Source organism: Brassica oleracea, chromosome C1, assembly GCF_000695525.1.
Source record: "Brassica oleracea var. oleracea cultivar TO1000 chromosome C1, BOL, whole genome shotgun sequence".
In the NCBI taxonomy this organism is placed as follows: Eukaryota; Viridiplantae; Streptophyta; class Magnoliopsida; order Brassicales; family Brassicaceae; genus Brassica; species Brassica oleracea.
In genome coordinates this window covers 28063222-28083115 of record NC_027748.1, presented here as the reverse complement: position 1 = coordinate 28083115, position 19894 = coordinate 28063222, and the positions used below count along the sequence as shown (strand labels likewise).

General features: G+C 35.7%; 1 protein-coding gene across 1 annotated transcript; it reads left to right on the top strand.

The window, feature by feature from the left end:
• The first annotated feature begins 12311 nt into the window (after positions 1 to 12311).
• LOC106300747 (membralin) lies at positions 12312 to 16946 on the top strand. Its single transcript, XM_013736988.1, has 15 exons — positions 12312 to 12576; positions 12883 to 12945; positions 13074 to 13182; positions 13265 to 13461; positions 13872 to 13953; positions 14268 to 14329; positions 14496 to 14590; positions 14699 to 14778; positions 15144 to 15227; positions 15418 to 15534; positions 15630 to 15715; positions 15806 to 15912; positions 16013 to 16104; positions 16186 to 16262; positions 16337 to 16946. Exons 1-15 carry the CDS (start codon positions 12424 to 12426, stop codon positions 16796 to 16798), a joined length of 1866 nt encoding a protein of 621 aa, XP_013592442.1. The 5' UTR covers positions 12312 to 12423; the 3' UTR covers positions 16799 to 16946.
• The last annotated feature ends 2948 nt before the right edge of the window (positions 16947 to 19894 follow it).

The following is a 19894-nucleotide window of genomic DNA, read 5'->3' as shown; positions in this document are numbered from 1 at the left end:
GGGTTTTCTTGGGTTTCTTTCCCTTTTACTCGATCATATCGATTCCATGTGTTGGATCCCCTTCCTCTTGGGTTGTTACTTCTTTCATGGTTGCGATTAAATCGATGACCACGACCACGACCACGACCAAAACCATGATTGTGACCACGGCCACGACCACGCCCACGATAAGAATAATTTCCTTTTTCCGGATTTTTTATATCCGTTGCATTCACCTCAGGAAATGCTTTGGTTCTCGTGGGTCGGACATTGTGTTTTTTAATGAGGAGTTCATTATTTCTCTCCGCTATTATAAGCGCCACAGCGAGTTCAGAGAACTTCGTATAACCACAATTTCTATATTGTTCTTGTAGAACATAATGATTTTTGTGGAACGTTTGGTAAGTTTTCTCGAGCATTTCTGCTTCCGACATAGGTTTACCGCAATAATATAATTGCGCCGCTATCCTCAATATAGCGGAATTGTACGTTTCCACTTTTTCAAAATCTTGAAATCGTAGATTTTTCCACTCATCGAGTGCATGGGGGAGAGTAATTTTCTTTTGGTTATCAAACCTCTCCTTCAGAGCTTTCTAAATATCTAAGGGATCTTTGGTTCTCACATAATTATGCGTAAGATTTTTATCTAGATGTCTTCTCAGAAATATCACGGCCTTAGCTTTTTCATGAGAGGTTGATATATTGCCTTATTTTATTGTTTCGAGTATTTTCTCAGAATCTAGATGAAACTCCATGTTTGTAACCCATGCCGTGTAGTTTGCCCCAGTTACTTCCAAGACCGGAAACTGAAGTTTCTCAATTTTTGCTGTTTGTATTTCTAAAGCACATAAACAAAAATTATTAGAATATTATTAATATTAAAATGAACCGTTTACATTAATCATGCAAGCAATTACAAGGAGAAACAATGTAAAGAAAAGTAAACCGATATTTATCTTAAATTATCCCGGAGCAAATTTTCCAACGAATAAACCGTAAATAGAAACACAAATAAAAATTGCACATAAAATCAAAAATGCGCGAATCATCTTTCTTGAAATGAAAAAATCGGAGGAGAGCGATTTGAAAATTTTTGAGAGAAGATGAAATGTTTTGGATGAGGAAATGGAGTGAAAATGAGTTGTATTTATAGATGAAAATTACTATTCATGACCGTTGGAGAAAGTGAAAATTTTTCTTTGTGACCGTTGGAGTTAAATCGAGTGCACCAAAAATCAGTCTGAAAATATTGTATTAAACAGTCAATCAAATCTATAAAATTTCATAAAAATTAATAAAAGTAAAAAAATTACGGCAATGAAATATTTATGTTATGACAACAAATCATGCGACGGCTCAGCCGGTCAATGCAGAGTAATAAATAAATTATGCGGCGGCTCGGCCGACCAATAAATAATAAACAGAATATAAAGCGGCTCGGCCGACCGATAAATTAATTAAATTACTAATAAATAATATAGACGGTATTCCGGCCATTATAACATGATATAAATAATAGTAGAGGCGGTATAATGACCATTATAGCAGGGTATAAATGATACAAATAAATTTTACAAATTAGAGAACGATCGTGTTGATAACATGTTATGAAAAGAACCGAAATTTTATTGTATCGCAGGAATTTAAATAACAATGAAATTTTATACCCTTAGAAATAAAATAACACTGATTTATAATAGAGAAAATTTATTATTTAGGGAGAAGAGAAGTGTTTGGTACGAGTTATAAACGATCGAAATCAATCGTTTATATAGACGTTAAAAAATAGGATTTACTGTGCAAATAGTGCAGCGGGCCCCACATTTTTTATATTTTCAACATTTTGGTGCGCCTCTCTTTTTGACTTTTGGTGTGTCTCTCTTTTTTGACTTTCATAACAGAGATTATATTTTTCTTCTGACTTATTTACTCTCATTTTACTCTAATTTATGACCAATTATAGTCTCTTTTTTTGGCTTTTTATTTTAATTATCACATTTTTCCTCCCAATTTCTCCACTTTTGTTTACCTTCAATTACTCTAACAATTACCAATCACACCTCTTATCTTTTATTTCTGAGAACTAACATGGAATGACAACAAAATAAAAATATACTCCCTCTGTTCCTAAAAGATGTATGTTCTGGAAAAAAAAATTGTTTCAAAAAGATACATTTTTTACTTTTTCAATGTATGATTTTATGAAAAATTGTAAGTTTCAAAAAAATTAATGGTGTTTATTGAATTTCTATTGGCTAAAAATTATGAAAAATTGTTATTCACAAAAAACATTGCATATTTAATGAGTTTTCTTAATATATGTGAAAAGTGTAGAATATGCATCTTTTAAAAACAGAGGGAGTATGATATATGAATAAGCCATTACCACTATGCAAGATTTGATGTGATTATATGACTGTGACTAAAAACCTAAGTTAAAAAACAAATTAATAAATTCACTCTACCAAAAGCCGCCACCACCAACTCAGGAGAGCAAGATTGAAGCGATGCTCGATAAAGTTCTTGAGGGACAACAGAGCTTGACGATGGACTTCAATGACAAGATTGACTCTGTTTAAACCAACCTGAACACAAAGTTTGAGACTTTGAGCACTCATGTGAAGAAGCTAGAGATGCAGGATTTTCAGACAAGATAAGCTGTTAAGAGGCAAGAAGCCTTAACAAGAGGGGTAGGAGATGATGTGATGAAGCATCACGTGAATGCCATCATAGATGATGATTTCTGGTAAGTGGTGAAGCAGGAGAAGCTTCAATAAGGAGATTTCGAAGTGGAAAGCTCGATGAGCTTCAGCGGATCGCATTGGTGTCGATCGACGCCAGACTTTTGACATCGATCGATGGACTTCAATCAAAATCGATCGACGGTCTCTCCAGAGCATCGATCGACGACACCTACGGAGTCGACCGCATCTTGCAATGTCGTGAGGATTATGACTCACGAGGAGTTCGCAGCAAGATACCCACATCCGCCCAGCCCTGTTTATGTCAACATCGATCGGCAAACTGGTCCTGCCATCGATCGACAGAGAGAGACCACCATCAATCGCCAACCTCCAGCGCCCATCGATCGATGCGCACCTCTCACATACTGAGTACAGATGCCAAAGATAGACATCGCCCGTCTAAATGCACTCAGGCCATAACCCAATCCTTCAGTTAACCCTCCAGAGACCACCAGCACACATTTAGATGATGCAGTAGAGCCTATGGAAGTTGATAAGGCTCCTATGGGGAGAACCTTGAGGAAGAGAAAAGGAAAGGTTGCTAAGCATCTGAAAAGGGAAGCTAATGAGAAGGAGATGGAAAGTTTCCAAAAGATAGTCTTCATGATTCCATTAGAAAAATCATTCGAGGAAGCCTATTTTACCCACAGATTGTGGATGTTCTTCAGAGAGACTAGAGAAACTGAAGAGGACATTAGGAGAATGTTCTATGAGGACAGAGAAAAGATGATGAATAAGATTACACTGAAGAAGAAGAGTGATCCTGGGAAGTTTGCAGTACCATGCACGGTGAAGGGTATTGAGTTCCCACATGCATTGTGCGACACTGGAGCATCGGTCAGCATCCCACCTAGGGTTATGGCAGACCATCTGGGTCTGAAGGTGTAGCCTTCCAAGGAGTCATTCACGTTTGTGGATTGTTCTCAGAGAAGCTCAGGAGGAATTGTAAGAGACCTAGAGGTGCAGATTGGTAATGCCCTAGTTCCAGTGGATTTCTATGTCTTGGATATCATGCTGAACTGGAACTCTTCTCTGTTGCTTGGGAGAGCCTTTTTGTCAACAGTAAGAGCAGTGTGCAACATACAAACCAACCAGTTGTGCATGACACTCATAGACCCCCATATTTACTACAATCTCATTCCAGTTATGAAGCCACAGGCGTCCTCCAGAAAAATTGATAATCCAGGACTCATCGCAGCATGTCACTGTGGAGCTGAGTATGAGACAGATTATTCGGCGTCGATCGAAACTCATACCGCTACATCGATCGACAGTGCCAACAAGAAATTGATCGACATTCCCGAAGAAGAATCAGTCGACAGTAATCCAGGAAATTGGGAGAATGACTACTATAATCCCACCATGGCGGCACACACCAGAGACAACATGCGTATAGAGGAGCATGACGAAGATTATGAGGAGGAACGAGCTATAGAGTATAGAGCCATTCTTGATGAGGAAGATGAACTTCTCCACCATTCCTCTTGGAAAAGGAATGTGCCGTTAATCGACAGAACAGTCCCAACATCGATCGACACTCATCCTCATCAGACAAGCCGACAACGAACATCGACCGACATTGCCTACTACCCAGCGATCGACACTGGAGTCAACCGTGCACGAGAAGGATATTACTTGATTGGCAGTTGGGCAAATGATCACCATCACGAACGCTATGCAGTAGAAACTACAATTCATGAGCCAGGAGCAGACAATCTCCTCTTGAAACAACACAACAGTCCAGCGCATCAGCAAAGGCTTACAAACGAGTTCTATGACACATCTGGTGAAATAGATGATCGTTTCAAACAGAAGTCTCGACAGCATACACAACCGTTGATCGACATCATCGATCGACATACGTCCATAATTTGGAAAAATAGCCTATGACCGTGATGGCACTAGGAGATTCCACTGGGAGGAGAAAGATGAGTATGGAGTCTACAGAGATGAGCAGGGACATGCCAGAGATGTAGATGGACACATCATCAGAGTATCCAAGGATGACATCAGAAGTATTCTGGAGAGAACTTCAAGAGATGAGCACAACTACCTATGTCTTCCAGAGCATGCTAGGTTATTCACACAGACCAAGTTGGTACCAGAGATCTACACCAAGGATGAGATGAACGAGATGTTCTATGGAGTCTGTGGAGCCCAAGAAAAGAATGAGGGCGACTTCCAGATGAAGCTTGATGGTGTCTACTACCCACTGAATGATAACATCAGTTGGCTGACTACATTCATGGAGGAGATGAGGGAAGACATAACCAGGATACAAACACAACGTGCAGCCGAAGCGACCGCACCACCGTCGATCGACAGACATCACTCAACATCGATCGACGACGACCTCACACACTCGAATCCGATGAAGCCTCAACCAGATTCCTACAACAGAGCAGAGATTGATCGGTTGGTAGAAGGGATCTACAGAACTCTGGAAACTACAGAAGAGAGGCTTGATAGGAGATGTGATGACATATATTTCCCAATGGACCTTACAATGAGTTCTTTGACTTCTCAGATAGAAGCAATACAGAGGGAGATAATAGAGATTCTGAGATACATTTCTCATCGACCAGAAGCATCAGCATCGATTGACAGACGCAACAACAAATCGACCGACAGTCACAGACGAACATCGGTCGACAAAGCTACAAACCGATGCAGGCTAGTACAAAAGATGAAATCATACATGTCTGATCCACACAACCATGGAGAGGAGATCTCAAACGACGCATACGCCACACTTATGAGACATCAGTTCAACCTTGAGAGGCTTGGAGACGGATTGCAGAAGATGGAGAACACAACTGCATCAATGAAGAACAAATGGCGCAGAGGAGATGAAGCAATACGACACTTCACTGGTACATGGTTCAATAAGCGCAGAGAAGAGATGGACACTTGTTTCCCAGCAAGTTCCAGCTTTCAACATTACTAGCCAAATCACCTCCAAAGTCAAGCTAAATGACTATAACAAAGCGCTGAGTGGGAGGCAACCCACTATTAGGTAATATTTAATTGGTTTTATTAGTTTAGTATTTATGTTGGTTTTTAGTTATTGCATGTCATAAAAAGAAAAACAAAATAAAAAAGATCCGAGTACACGATTACGATGAGTATCGACCGACGAAACACTGCCGACATCGATCGACAGAACATCACTTGCCACGGCCGATTGCAACACCTTTACATCGATCGACATCTAATTCGGTCTGGTATATCGTTCTTACTTGTTACATTGAGTCGTTATGCTTTAGATTATTCACATAACTCCGACTGAATTTATACTTGGGACAGTGTAGTTTAAGTCTGGGGAGATGTTTACTGATATTAATTTATTCACGAGTCTTATTAAAATGTTTTCAAAAAGATTTTTTATTGAGTCAAGAAGGGGATGATGAACTTGTTTGATTTTTTCTTATTATCTAACCACACCATTTTAGATTTACTAGATAGCACTAAAGATACCAAAGTGGATCAACCTGTCAACTATGTTACACTTGCTGAGAATGTTTGAAGGAACCAAAGCTGACCTCCAACCTAATTGAGCTCAATTCTGCTTGTCTTGGGGCTTGGTATACATGGGATCGGATTCTTCAAACAAGTATGGAAGGTAAAGCCTTGTGTAGATTTATCACCCTGTCTCTCTCTCTATTTTCGAAATATAGAGATATAATTATAGATATAGCTTAAATATATATATATATATATATATATAATAATAAAGTTAGAAATAGAAAAAAATTAGGAGGTTCGAACAAGATTTGGTGGCTACAACCATTAAGGTTTGCTTCATAAGAATTATATAGGTAAAAGATTAAAACATGACTTGGTGGCTAAAACCATTAAGGCTTGATTCACAAATAATCCTAGGATATAGGTCAAAAAGAAGTAAACATGATTTGGTGGCTAAAGCCATTAAAGCTTGATTCATGGAAGCCTGTCCAACCCTGGTCAATAATCTCGCAATAAAGCAGATTTTGACTAGGGGAGAAATTAGAGAGAGAGAGGATATGAACTATTGTTTACCTGCAAGTCCAGATACTTGTTTGAGCATCCTTGCATCTTGTGATTGATACCCCTAAGGTAAAGCCTACACTTTTAATTTATGCAAGAATGGAGGTTGGTAGAGGGGATTGTCAGACATGATTTGCTAAGTTGTTGACTAGATGAACTTGGTTGGTAGACTAGGATATGATATAGTGTGCTTCTGAGATTAGGACTTTCTAAGGTGTTGATTCTAAGTTTTAAAATTTTTGAGTCTCTGCTGTTTTCAAACCTCTTTTATAGAGACTGCATGTGTGTTTTGCTTAAAGACAAGCAAAACGGTAAGTATGGGGGAGTTGATAGACCATGGATTTGACCCACTTTTGCCCATGGTTTATAAGTGTTTTAATTACTATTTATTATATTATAGAGTCTATTAATTATATAGGATCAGGAGTGATTTGGAAGAAAGTGATGATTTTGGAGCATTTTGGAGATATTCGGAGTAAGCACCTGAGATGACCATCGAGCACGACCATCAGTCGACATTGAAGAGGAATAATCGATCGATGTTCACATCTTGATATCGATCCACAGCGAAGCGCGCAGAAAGCCCGTTTGGTCTCAGCCGACTTAGAGCCCAAGTCTTCACCAATTTACAAGATTACCCCTAACGAGTTTTAACCTAATTATATAAGCTTTGCCAACATGTTAGAGGCAAAATGTGCTTTCTTGTTTTACTATTTTCACAGCTAAAGGTTTTCTAGGATTTTTAGTAGATTGTAGAGAAGATCCAAAGAGATTTGTGATTGGAACTCCATTGATATCTATATATTTATCTATGCAGTTTTTATACCTTATTGCTATTATGAATTGCTTAGCCATGTGTGAGTAGCTCTCTTTGTTAGATTTAAGGTTTAAATAGGTTATGAGGGATTAGCCCCAACAATAGATTTCTAAGTTGTGATATTCATCTTTAGGATTTTCATTGATGCATGGTTCTAGATTAGCAATCTAGAACTTGCCCTAGGAGTTGTTGACATAAGCGATAGCTTGCATCTCACCCTGAATCCATCCTAACTGAGCTAAGATTGCTAGAGTAAGGCGAGAGCTGATCTAGGAAGCTTAGTGAGCACATTCAACCTGCGCATTAACGCTTGACCAAAAGTGTCGATCGATATTCCAATAGAATAATCGGTCGACGTTTCAACAAGTGTATCGATCGATATTCCTATAGAATAATCGACCGACACTGGTCAATAAACAAACCTAGAAAGCGAGAGCCTAATGGTTTGTTATTAAGTGTTGAGCTCTATAATATCATGCATACAACTTATTAGGCATCTGTTGGATTATAATCTTGATTACCTGAATAAAAACCCTAATTCTAGCTACTTTCATCTAAGTACCAAAACTCCAATCAATCAATCGAGCAATTAACTTGCTCACAAACCTATCTTTTACATTTAATCACAATCAACCTAGCTTAATCAACTTAATTAGATTTATTAGGTTCCCTAACTCCCTGAGAATTCGATCCCTAAGTACTACAACTGAACCTCTTATTTGAGAGAGTAATTCACTCCTTAGGGTAATTTGAGTGAGATCAAAAGCACATTAGTTTCTGCATTATTTGAAGAAGTTGCAACCAGAGTTTGTTTCTGGGACCGCCAAGAGATCGCGGTTCTATCAATCGTAAAAACATAGCCGGTTTGCGATCGAGCCTTATGAGGATCTGATAAGTATCCAGCATCTGCAAAACCAACCATACCAAACTCTGGTTTTCTAAAATAAATTAACCCTAAATCAACTGTACCTTGGAGGTAACGGAATACATGCTTTATTCCGTCCCAGTGCCTGCAAGTAGGAACAGAACTATATCTTGCTAGTAGGTTAGTAGCAAAAGCAATATCAGGTCTGATATAGTTTACAAGATATAACAGCCCACCGATAGCACTCATATAAGGTACTTCAGGACCTAATATCTTCTCGTTATTAGTGTGTGAAAAGATGATTGCCTACCATGAGATCGTTTCTTCTTCTGTTTGATTAGTTGGTGCAGCTGCTTCATCCCCGTTTGTAGTTGGATCACCATCTCCGTGAGCTGTTCATTGGTGAGGCTGGTTGGATTAGAACGTGTGAAGTAGGAACTTATACGCTTTTGCTTCCTGACAGGCGTCTTTTGTTCTTGGCCGGTTTAGGTTTGAGTGATTGTTTAATACTAACATACTCCTTATTCCCAACTCGTTTACCCCGAGCTTTGGGCGCCACATTGAAAGGCTCCGATGTAACTCCACCTGGCCACATTGCTTTGTTGAAAGAGTGTTGGTCATCTATCAACTGTTCCAAGTAAATGACACAGTCTTCTTTGGGATCATTTGGCCACACTCCCTAGCTTGGTTGTGATTGGCTTTCGATGGGAATAACCGGTGTAACTTGAAGCTGCAAGCGAAAAATATTTAAATAAAGAAGTGTTTTGTATAGGAAACTGTTAAGATTTAAGAGAAACTATTGACTTACATCGGGGGAAAATTCCAGATGTCTTTGGAATAGATGGAGGGATGTTGTGGTAGATGACGATCTTCTAGGTCCATAAGTGTCAGTTGGAGCCGGGATATAAGAGAGCAGCTGTGGTATGGCACAGAATGCCACCAATTGTAGTGATAGTGGGAATCTTTGAAGTCTGAAACTGTCCTTCTTGAGCTTACGGATTAGTGTAGCGAAAAGGTCTGAAAAGGGGTTACGAAAAACATATGAAAATGGAGATAGGCGAAGGAATAAGAAAAGTTAGAGAAGAAGGAGGCGAGCGAGAAGGAGTAAGGATTGATGGTTTCTTCGATTTGATGAAGAAGAAGGAGAGTGAATTGCGATTTGATGAAGAAAAAGGAAAGAAAATCACGATTTTACTGTTTGTGCAACTGAGATAAGCATAATAAGAATAAATAAAAACCAAAGTACAAAAGTTTAATAACTATTTAATAAAAGTATATATTTTTAAAAAAATTCAAAATTAAAAAAAAAATAGATTTTTGAGTTATTTAATAAAGAGACTTTTGGACTTAGTTAGAATAGTCAGTTAGTTCTTTCTAGTTAGTGTTAGTCTTAGATTAAGTTGAAGGTACGTAGGACATTGCATATAGAGATAGTGTGCCTCTGGAACAAATATCCCAATGTATAATTCCAAAGTCATAATGTCTCGCAGAGAGTAAGAAATTCAATTTATATTCCTATAACAAAATACCAAACCCATACTACTGCCACTGTTGGAACCAATGTTTTTAAACCCGACCCGAACACTGAACCAGACGATTTACCGGGTCGGTGGCTCGACCGCGGTCGAACCGCGGGGTAATAAATGAATTAATTTTATTATATAATAATATATCAGTTATGTAAATAAAAATATAGAAACTAAAGTTTAATATTTTCTAAATGTTTTTATAAACATAAAATAATAGTTTGAATATGTATATTTTTATGTTTAATAACATATAGAAAATACTTAACTTTAATTTCTATATTTTTATTTTCATTTGATATACAAAATATCAAAAAATAGTTTAGACTATTTCTAATTTTGTCTAACAAGGTAAGAGTTATGACATCTAAAAAAGACATAAAATTTATAAATATTTAAATGTTTAATGTGAATAATAAATTAAATTTCAAATACAAAATAAACCAAAAGTAAAAAATCATTATAATAAATTATCAATAACGGAAATAAACTAACACTAAATCCAAATCACATCAACTAGTTTTGGTTCTCTCTACCATCGTTCACTTTATTTTCTTCAAGTGACATAGTGAAATCTTCGTTAAAATCTAAAAATCACAAATATAAAACTGAAAAGGAAAAACCTAACTTTTTTTGTCAGTATATAACTTCTTAATTAGAAATTTAGAATATAAAACATAATCTAAAAAGATAATTAAAAAAAAAAAAAACTTAAAAGTTATTTATTGGTTCAACCAGTGGTTCAACTGGTATCGGGTTCTGGGTTTTACTGGATTTTTGTGGGTTTTTGCGGATTTCTAAATATTGGGTTTTTCACAAAACTCAAACTGGATTTTTTCTCGGTTGCCGGGTTTACCGGTTCCCGCGGATCCGGGTCGGGTTTCAAAACACTGGTTGGAACCTATACAAGAAAATATGCGAAGGAATATTTAATTATATAATTTTGCTTTTGGTCAACTTATATAAGTCATTCTCTGTGCTTTCAATCTTTAATCTTAAAGATCCGCGCCTTGCGCGGAATCAACATTATATATATAAATTATTTTATGTATTAAATATTCTTACATATTATGAAATAATTAACATATATTAAATAATTAAAGTTCAGTAACTATTAAATATATAATTAAATTGGTGCGAACATATAAATTAATTTTATTAATCAAAAAAATATTTTTTTTTATATTTGATAGGATATGTAATTAAATTTAAATGATACTAACATAGATAATATATTTTAGTATATTTTTAATATTAATGTCTATTAAATGATGATCTCTACTCATATAGTTTTATCGATCATTTATATCTCTTATAAAAAAAATTTAAATTACTGATAACAAAATTTTCATTATGGAATTAATAGTTTTAGTAATTTATAATTAAAAAAAAATAAGTTGTCAATGATCGTTCAAAACTTTTATCAAAAAAATTGTTCAAAGTAAATTTTAAAACTAAAATACTGTATTTTATATGGTTTATAGTTTAATTTAAAACGATATATATATTAATCTTAAATATTAATTAAATTAAACTTTTACTTATATAATTTTTGTAATCATTTGTATTTTGTCATAACAAAATTTTTAAACCATGGATCATAAAATTTGAATGTGAGACTCTTAATAGTTTTAATAATGATGAATTTATTATTAGTTTAATAAAAAAATTATCTATACTATTAAAGGAGGATCCTATTGTCATAATTACCTTAGGGGCATGTTTCCTTCACTAACATTGCATGTTTCATTAAGGGCAATTAAGTAATATTAATAACAAATCTATATTGGGTCATTATTTTTGGATCCAGCCCAAATCAAATCTCTCTTGGGCCATTTGGGCCTATTAAAAAATCAGATTCAATTCTCACCTTTTTTTTTCCTTTGGACCATTGAGTCCAAGTTCAAATAATTTTTTTTCAACTATTCTTAATTATTATTTTTTCTTTTCTTAATATAATTTAAGCATTCATAAAAATAATTGAATTTTTTTATTGAAAAGTATAAATCTTTATTAAAAGTATATAATTTTTTAATTAAAATATTAACCCCATAATAAAATTAATTTATCAGAGTTATACCAACTTAATTCATTAAAAAAATAAAGTTTAATTTTTTTAACATAAATAGTCATTTAAAATGAAATACGATAAATAAAGATAAAATTTTTAAGTCTTTTATAAAATAAAACACAAATATATGAAAATATGACATTTACTAAATATTTGTCAATTGAAAAAAAAAACAAAAATAAACCCGCGCGGGTCAAAATCTAGTTATATAATTACATCAAGAACATATTTCTCTAACAGTGATTACAGGTGGTTATAAAAAGAACTTCTGATCTTTATTAAACTTTGATCAATTTATTAAACGATCATAGTCGTCGCAGCGGAGGAAAATCGAAATCGATGTCGACGCACTCGTTTCGTTGAAGCAGGCAATTTGAAGGAGAAGAAGATCGAAGATGGATCCGGAGCAGACGTTTATAAGGGTTCAGGAGAGGTTTTCACAGATCTTAAATCCAAGGATTAGGGCTTTGTTAGAGTATACATTCCTCTTCGTCGCCATCACTTTGTTCTCCATCCTCGTCGTTATGCACGCCAACTATGTTCAGCAGGTACTCTATTCACTCTCTCTCTTTTTGTTTTTACTTTTCATTCGTAAAAGATCTGAACTTTAATAAGTCTGAAATTAGAGTTTGTATCATTTTTTTTTCTCGTTTGATCAGACTTTTATGTTAATTGTGGAGCTTAAGCCTATAAATATTGATAGAAGGTATTTTGATTTGGAGACTAGTGTTATATCCTTCTCTAAGGTCATAGAATCCGCCCCAAGATACATTTCTGATTTCTTTATGTTTACGGCAAATAGATAGAATACAAATTCACATTTTGATTTCTTTGTGGCACACTTCAATTTTAAGCCTGGTTGTTCAAGTGAGCTGACTGGAGTAGAGTTATCTGAAGCAGAGCTTTTACAAATCAAGGTATGTAATGTAACCTCTGATGCGAGTTTGCTTTATTTTCCTGGCACCCGTTTAGTTGATAAATTTGTCTTCATCCTTAGTTCTCTCTACAACATATATGGCACTAACTTATCTGTGTTGTTGTATAGATAACAAGCGCGGGGTTGTGGTCACGTACTGATGAAAGCACCGCTGCTCATGTTCCTCAAGTTGAAGCTTCAGCTGACAACTTAGAACAAGTCTCAAAGAATGATCAAGGTGATTCTTTATCTTCAGGAGTAGACTCTGGTTGAGTTGGTTTAGATAGGGGCTGATGCTGCTTCTTTTTTAAATCATGTAGAAAGCTGTGCTACTGAAGAGAATGCTGATGATACATTTTTCAAAATTGACAAGGAAGATCCCCGGACTAGTTTCTCCGTGTCTGCAAAAGAGACTGTCAGAGCAGCTATTCTTCCCTTTCCCAAAAAGTTTTATAGGCGCATATCTTTCGTTTTGCTGCATACAGCACGGTTCCTCAGAGGTGTTAGAAAAATATGGGTGAGTTGTCTCTTTAACTGACTTAGAATATCCCCGAATAATTAGTTCCTCTTTGTTTCTTTTACTTTTGTTTCTCAAAATATGACTTAGATCTTGCTTACGGCTGTTATATATAAGCGTTTTATCTCCTCTGCGAGGTTTCTGTTGAATATTCTTGGCAACAATTATCATGATTCTTTTGTTCGGAAATATATGCTACTGGAAGATTTAAGTGGCTCAATTGTTAGGGTGTGGAATTTTTTCATTATTGCCTCCCTTTGTTTTGTGAGGAAAATGAACTTAGGTCTAGTTACAGAATTTGGCTCTTTAAAGATATCTATATTTTGGTGGCACAGTACTTTATGATCTGTTGAGTTTTTTTTTGTCTTTGACTAAACAAATTATTTTGCTCTTCAAAATTTTAAATGCAGAACGTTATTGCCATACCGCTGAATCTTAATTTGCCCAAACTGTTTCATGTGCTGTATATGGATAAGGTCAACTACTATGCAGGTAAAAGCCTTCTCAATAGAATCTCTATTATATATCTATAGTGGTTTTGTTCTTCATATCTAATGAACCCATCAGACAATGATGAGCCTTTCTACCAATGAAAAATTGAATCTGAATGCAAACATTACATTGTTAACATTTCTTGTTCCAGATAGGCAAAGTACCAAAAGTTTCAATTTTCATTTATGAGGTTTAGGGATTAGAAGAGGAAAATCACACAAGTTGGACTTTTGCTTTGTTTTGGGTGGGAAGATGTATGCACTTACTGCTGTGGTATGTTTGAAATTAATTTGTTTGTCGATTGTTTGTGACAGTTCAATGGCTTGAGAGAAGAACTCAAGAGTTTGAGCCAACATATCTATATACTATGGAAAAGGTAAAGATTGTTCTCTGTTACGAATTCAAAGCTGACTAGCGGAAGATCCATGAGCATCTTATACCCTAGAATAAACTATTTTGTTAAGGAAGATTTAAAAAATGAGGAACTCTTCAGTTGAAATTCTGGTTCGATCTTACAGTTGCTTTGCCCTATTTCCATATAGGGTTACTTTTTGCTGCCTGATGAAGCAAAGTCACGGCATAACATTCACACTGCAAATGTAAGCGTATCAGCACGGCATCCCTGCTTTGGCAACAGGTAATACTCATGTTATTGCCCCTCGTTATGGAAACAATTAAAATTTAATTGGATAGGCTGGATCCTGATGATGAGCTTCGTAAAATTAAAATTAAATTGTTTTTGCAGGTGGCAGCAACTTACTATAAACAGAGTTGTAGGATATGATACAATTATAATGAATAGCTTGCAGAACTCTGCTGGTCAAGGTAGGTATTAGCTGTTTGTCTGGTTGATAGAGCCCATGCAAGTTTCATTAATCGTGGGTCTCTTCATTTTGCAATTAGGCAGAGCGAAGTTATATATCTGCATCCTTCTAGGCCTGTGATTCCTTGCTTTTGTAGCTTGTGTGCAACCTATTTCCATCTGGAAGTTTAGCATACTCTAACAAGAGACTCTCTGTTTATATTTTATTGATACCTTAATTATCATCTAGGAAATGCATGAAAATGCATAATGTAAAATAATCACTGTCATTACCGCCTGCGCATGTCCCTTTGATTATTTTTATCTATATGCTATTGTGAAAGCTGGAGATTTCACCTCATATAACTGCGAACTTCACCCATTACAGGTTACATGTACAACTTTCAGACAAGAGAGTTTTACAATCTTAGTTACTCCCAAGAACTTTCTGAAGGTTCTTCGCAATTTGGAGGTATGTCATGTTCTGTATCATGAACAACATATGTTAAAAAGTTTACCTTGAATCTCTCAAATCTCTTTAGTGTGAGCATCATGTTGGATTGGAAGATCTGGTTAAGGCGGCGTTAGTAGCTCTTGCAACTTTCTCTTTAGATCAGTATAACCATTTGCTTACGTAATATCATTATTCCGGGCTTATGCAGATTACTTGGTGACAAAATGTGGTGTCCTTATGATGTCTCTGTTTGTGTTTTTCACAACCACAATGTCTGTGTCATTCACTTTGCGAGAGACACAAACTCGCATGTTGAAGTTCACAGGTTTGTCTTTCTTCTGTTTCACTAGCCACCTAGCCGGTGGTTTCCCATCTTTGCTTCTCAAAATTTATCTTTGTTTGGATATCAATTTTTTGCAGTGCAGCTTCAACACCATGCTCAGCATCGGTTACCAACGTTTCAGTTGATCTTTGTGCACGTGATTGAATCCCTCGTCTTTGTACCGGTATGCATACACATCCCTGGTTCGTTTTGTATTACAACATTTCAGAGTATTCTCTCGTGACTGACATAATATAATCATTTGAAATTGCAGATAATGATTGGGATTCTCTTCTTCCTGTTTGAGTTTTACGACGATCAGCTATTAGCTTTCATGGTCCTAGTTCTTGTCTGGCTATGCGAATTATTCACCCTGATAAGGTTTGGTCTTTCTTTTGCCTCAGTTAGCTCTCTTGCAACCAATTAAAAGTTTGTTCCTTAACTGATAATTAACAAAAGTCCTATGTTTTAAATGTTGTAGTGTTAGGACACCAATATCGATGAAGTTCTTCCCGCGTTTCTTTTTGCTCTACTTCTTGGTGTTCCACATTTATTTCTTCTCGTATGCATATGGTAAGGACTGATTAACTACTGTCTATATTTTTCAGAGACGTCACGTTCTAAATGTCTCTTACTGCTTAACTCTCTCAACAGGTTTTTCTTATCTAGCGCTAATGACAACCGCTGCATTCATGCAACACTTGATTTTGTATTTCTGGAACCGTTTTGAGGTAAACTTTGATCCCAATAGCTCTCAGTGGAAAGTTCTTTCTTTATCTAAATACTAAAACACAAAAGTCTGCAGGTACCGGCACTTGAGAGGTTCCTTCAAAGCCGACAGTCGCATCTTCACCAACATCCAGACTTCCACATCACTTCCTCAACAATCCTAGCGTCAACTCTTCACATCACAAGGCTGAACAGAACAACAAGAAACCGAGCTCCGTCTGGTCCAAACAACCCAACCCCAAACCAAAACACAGAATCAAGATCTCCAGCAGCAGCAGCAGTAGCGGATGCAGGAGACGAGAATCAAATGCAAAATCAACCGCAAGAAGTGAACACAGCAAACGCCATTCCTGTAGAGCCTAATCCGCACGCAGGCGCTATGAGCTCGTTCAGCTCGATGTTACTACGGATTTTAGGCGGTGCTTCCTCGGATGGATTTAACTCCTTTCTCTCGATGTTTAGGGATGTGAGAGATGAAGATGAAGCTCAAGTGTTCGCAGATACTTCCCCTCCGAACCCTCATCATGATACTCTTTAAATATATTCCTTTGTTTACTGTATATCGTTTTTTTTGTTCTGGTTTTCTGTTCCTTGTTGCTTGTATAGTCAGTGGCCAGAGAAATAAACATTTGGGATACAAACAGAGAGGCTTGATAGAGAAATGGCAAAACGGTTGGTAAAGAATTTATGACACTGTTTTGGAGAAAATGAGCTTTTATGCAAGTATTTGCAATCCGCATAAAACTATGATTAAAACTAGTGGTATTCCGGATCGTAGCGCCGGGTTCGTATGTTTTATCTTAAATGAATTTACAATTCATTTTACCGTCTCGGTGAAGAAAATATTTCAAAAATATGAATATGAAAATATGTTGAAAAAGAATGATATTCATTTGATAGTGGTTAGGGAGTATTACTTTGTTTTGAAGTTGATTAGTTCAAAGTGGAATATCATAAGTGGTTGTGACTAATTGATTCGATAAAAATAGAATAAAAAGCCGATATTCGTAACAAAGTTAATTTAGTTGGAATTTAAACATAAAGTAAAGTAGATGTTTTATTTAGAGAACATACGTATACTCTGTTAAGTACCATGTGGACAGTATATGGAAGTAACGGCATTTGAAGTTCTATTTTATAGACTAATTTGAATTTAAACGTGTGTAATAAGCACATGTGTTACCAGCTCGAAAGACATCTCATCATTAGTTCGTTGTATTTTGTTAGTAATTCTAGTAGATGGTTTGTCAAAATGTTGATGTTTATATTTTTGTACGCCTGTTTGATTTGAGCGGCCTTGACTAAAACTGTTGATGATTTCGTGATATTATGTTTCCCCTCGAAGAGTAGCTAGCACATGCGATGATATTTTCTTTGATTTTAAAAAGTTTTTTATAATGCTTGATAGTTGATGATTTGAATTCATTTTTTGAATTTTAATGAAGATAGCGATATTGAATTGGTATTTACCAGTGACTAATTATGCTAAAATTTTATAAGTAAAGTCTGAATTGCTAAATTTTATTATTTGTTAAGGTGGACCCATTAATTCTAAAAATGATATTTTTGAAAACTCAACTCATTATGGTAGAATGTGTAATGCCTAAAACATTCTTAAAAGTTTTATAAAAAAATCATTATACTTTGAGACAAAAAGAAGATAAATAATTTTGTTCTAAAAATTATTGTGTAACACTTATGAAGATTGCATCATGCTGTAATTTTCCTTTACTTGTAATTGATAGGTTTTATCCGGACCCGAAGACCCGAACCGGAACCGACCCGAAAATACAGGTTCGGGTCCGGGTCCGGGTCCATGCTAATTACCTATTGGGTCTTTTTTTTTTGGACCCGCGGGTCTCGGTTCGGGTCCGGGTCCTACCCGAGACCCGTTCGGGTACCCGAAGTACCCGCAAATAATTGTATATACTAGGTATATTTGGGTGATTGGGTATATTTTTGGTATTTCGGATTTTTTTTTAAAGTTTCGGGTTTGGATTTTCGGGTATAATTGTAGGTTTTTGGTGAAATTTTAGATTTTTAGAAAATATAATTTGGGTATTCGGGTAAAATTCGGGTATGTTTTGGGTTTTCGGGTCTGATTTTGGATAAATTTTTGGGTATTTTTGCGGTTCTTCGGGTATTTCTAGAGTTTTCAGGTCCAGTTCGGGTACTTCGGGTCTATTTCGGGTCCTAAATACCCGAACCGACCCGGATCCGAAATATACTCGAAAAGTTTGGATATTTTATGGGTATTGAAATTATAGACCTGAACCGACCCGAACCCGACAAGACCCGACCCAGAACCGACCCGAAAAGTTATAGGTACCTATATGGGTCTAAATTCCTAGGACCCGAAGGATCCGGACCCGACAATACCCGACCCGAACCCGACCCCAAGACCCGGATGCCCAGGCCTAGTAATTGATGTCATTTTGCTAAGTTAGAAATTTATTTGATATATTAGTTAAGGGAATCGTTTATAATAATTCTGAAATGACAAAGACGTAAATTATCAATCAAATTATCTAATTATATTATTTTTATTCAGCTGATTAGACCATTATAATAACACAAAATTAATTTTTATTTCTTAGTACCATAGAGATAAATTGATTACATATTCATATATAATCATTTGTTTTATAGTTTATCTCCAGATGTAATACATATAATAATGTTCATTTCCTTAATGCGTTGGAATTTTACACATACGTCTTAGAATCAATATTTAAATTTTCTTAATAATTAAAATTAATCTATACAATTTAATTTAACTGGGAGGAGATAGAGCCAAAACCAATATACATCACATTTTCCCCTCATTGTATAATTCCTAATACTTCCTAGAACTTGTACTCAGACCGGGGCGACTTGGTAGGATCACTCCACCTTTCACGGCCATCTCCATTGTATTCGCCACCTCGTCTAACTTAGCTCAATGAATTTTCCGACTCATTGAGAAAGAAACATAAATAAATAGGATTCTGAATCATTAACATGATTACTTATTCCTTATGCTATCTGGCGAGTAAATCATTTATCTATTTACTCTGTTTGGAACATAAGCTTTAAATTTTCTAGCAAAAGATACATTTTCAATCTTAGTTTGTATTTGAGATAGAACTGGACTTGACAATGGATCAACCATCATTTACATCAAGTAATGCCCAATTTAGATTAAGAGGAAGCACAACCATAGCGTAAACACCAATCTGCAGTCACATATCCGGTTGCACCAAACACAGTCCCATCGAAATCTACTCTTTTAAAACGCCAAATACAATAACATTTGGATTACTATCAAGTTATTTTTCTGAAAAAACAATGTGGGAGAAAACAAACTTGAGTGAACAAAATTCTGTTTACATTGTTAACCAAAAACATTCAAGGTAGTAGAAACTAAGATTAAACAATATTTAAAATACACATAACATCAAGACTGCTGGAAACGAAAAATGAACATCTTATTATTGAAGAGGCAGACTCGATTTTTTTTTTTTAATAAATTTTGTTATTGAGTTATTCTTGTTGGCAATGAAAAGTTTCCATTTTTGTTCACCGGCGCATTTCTCTTCAGCTTCGCCTTCCTTCTTCCAACAATGTCCTCGTAGTCCTCCTGCATCTATTTGTT

Excerpts from the sequence above, each read along its gene's own strand:
- LOC106300747 (XM_013736988.1), top strand. The coding sequence starts at position 12,424 with ATGGATCCGGAGCAGACGTTTATAAGGGTTCAGGAGAGGTTTTCACAG. Across the intron at positions 12,577-12,882 it reads ACGCCAACTATGTTCAGCAG|CCTGGTTGTTCAAGTGAGCT; the intron begins GTACTCTATTCA and ends TTCAATTTTAAG. Across the intron at positions 12,946-13,073 it reads CAGAGCTTTTACAAATCAAG|ATAACAAGCGCGGGGTTGTG; the intron begins GTATGTAATGTA and ends GTTGTTGTATAG.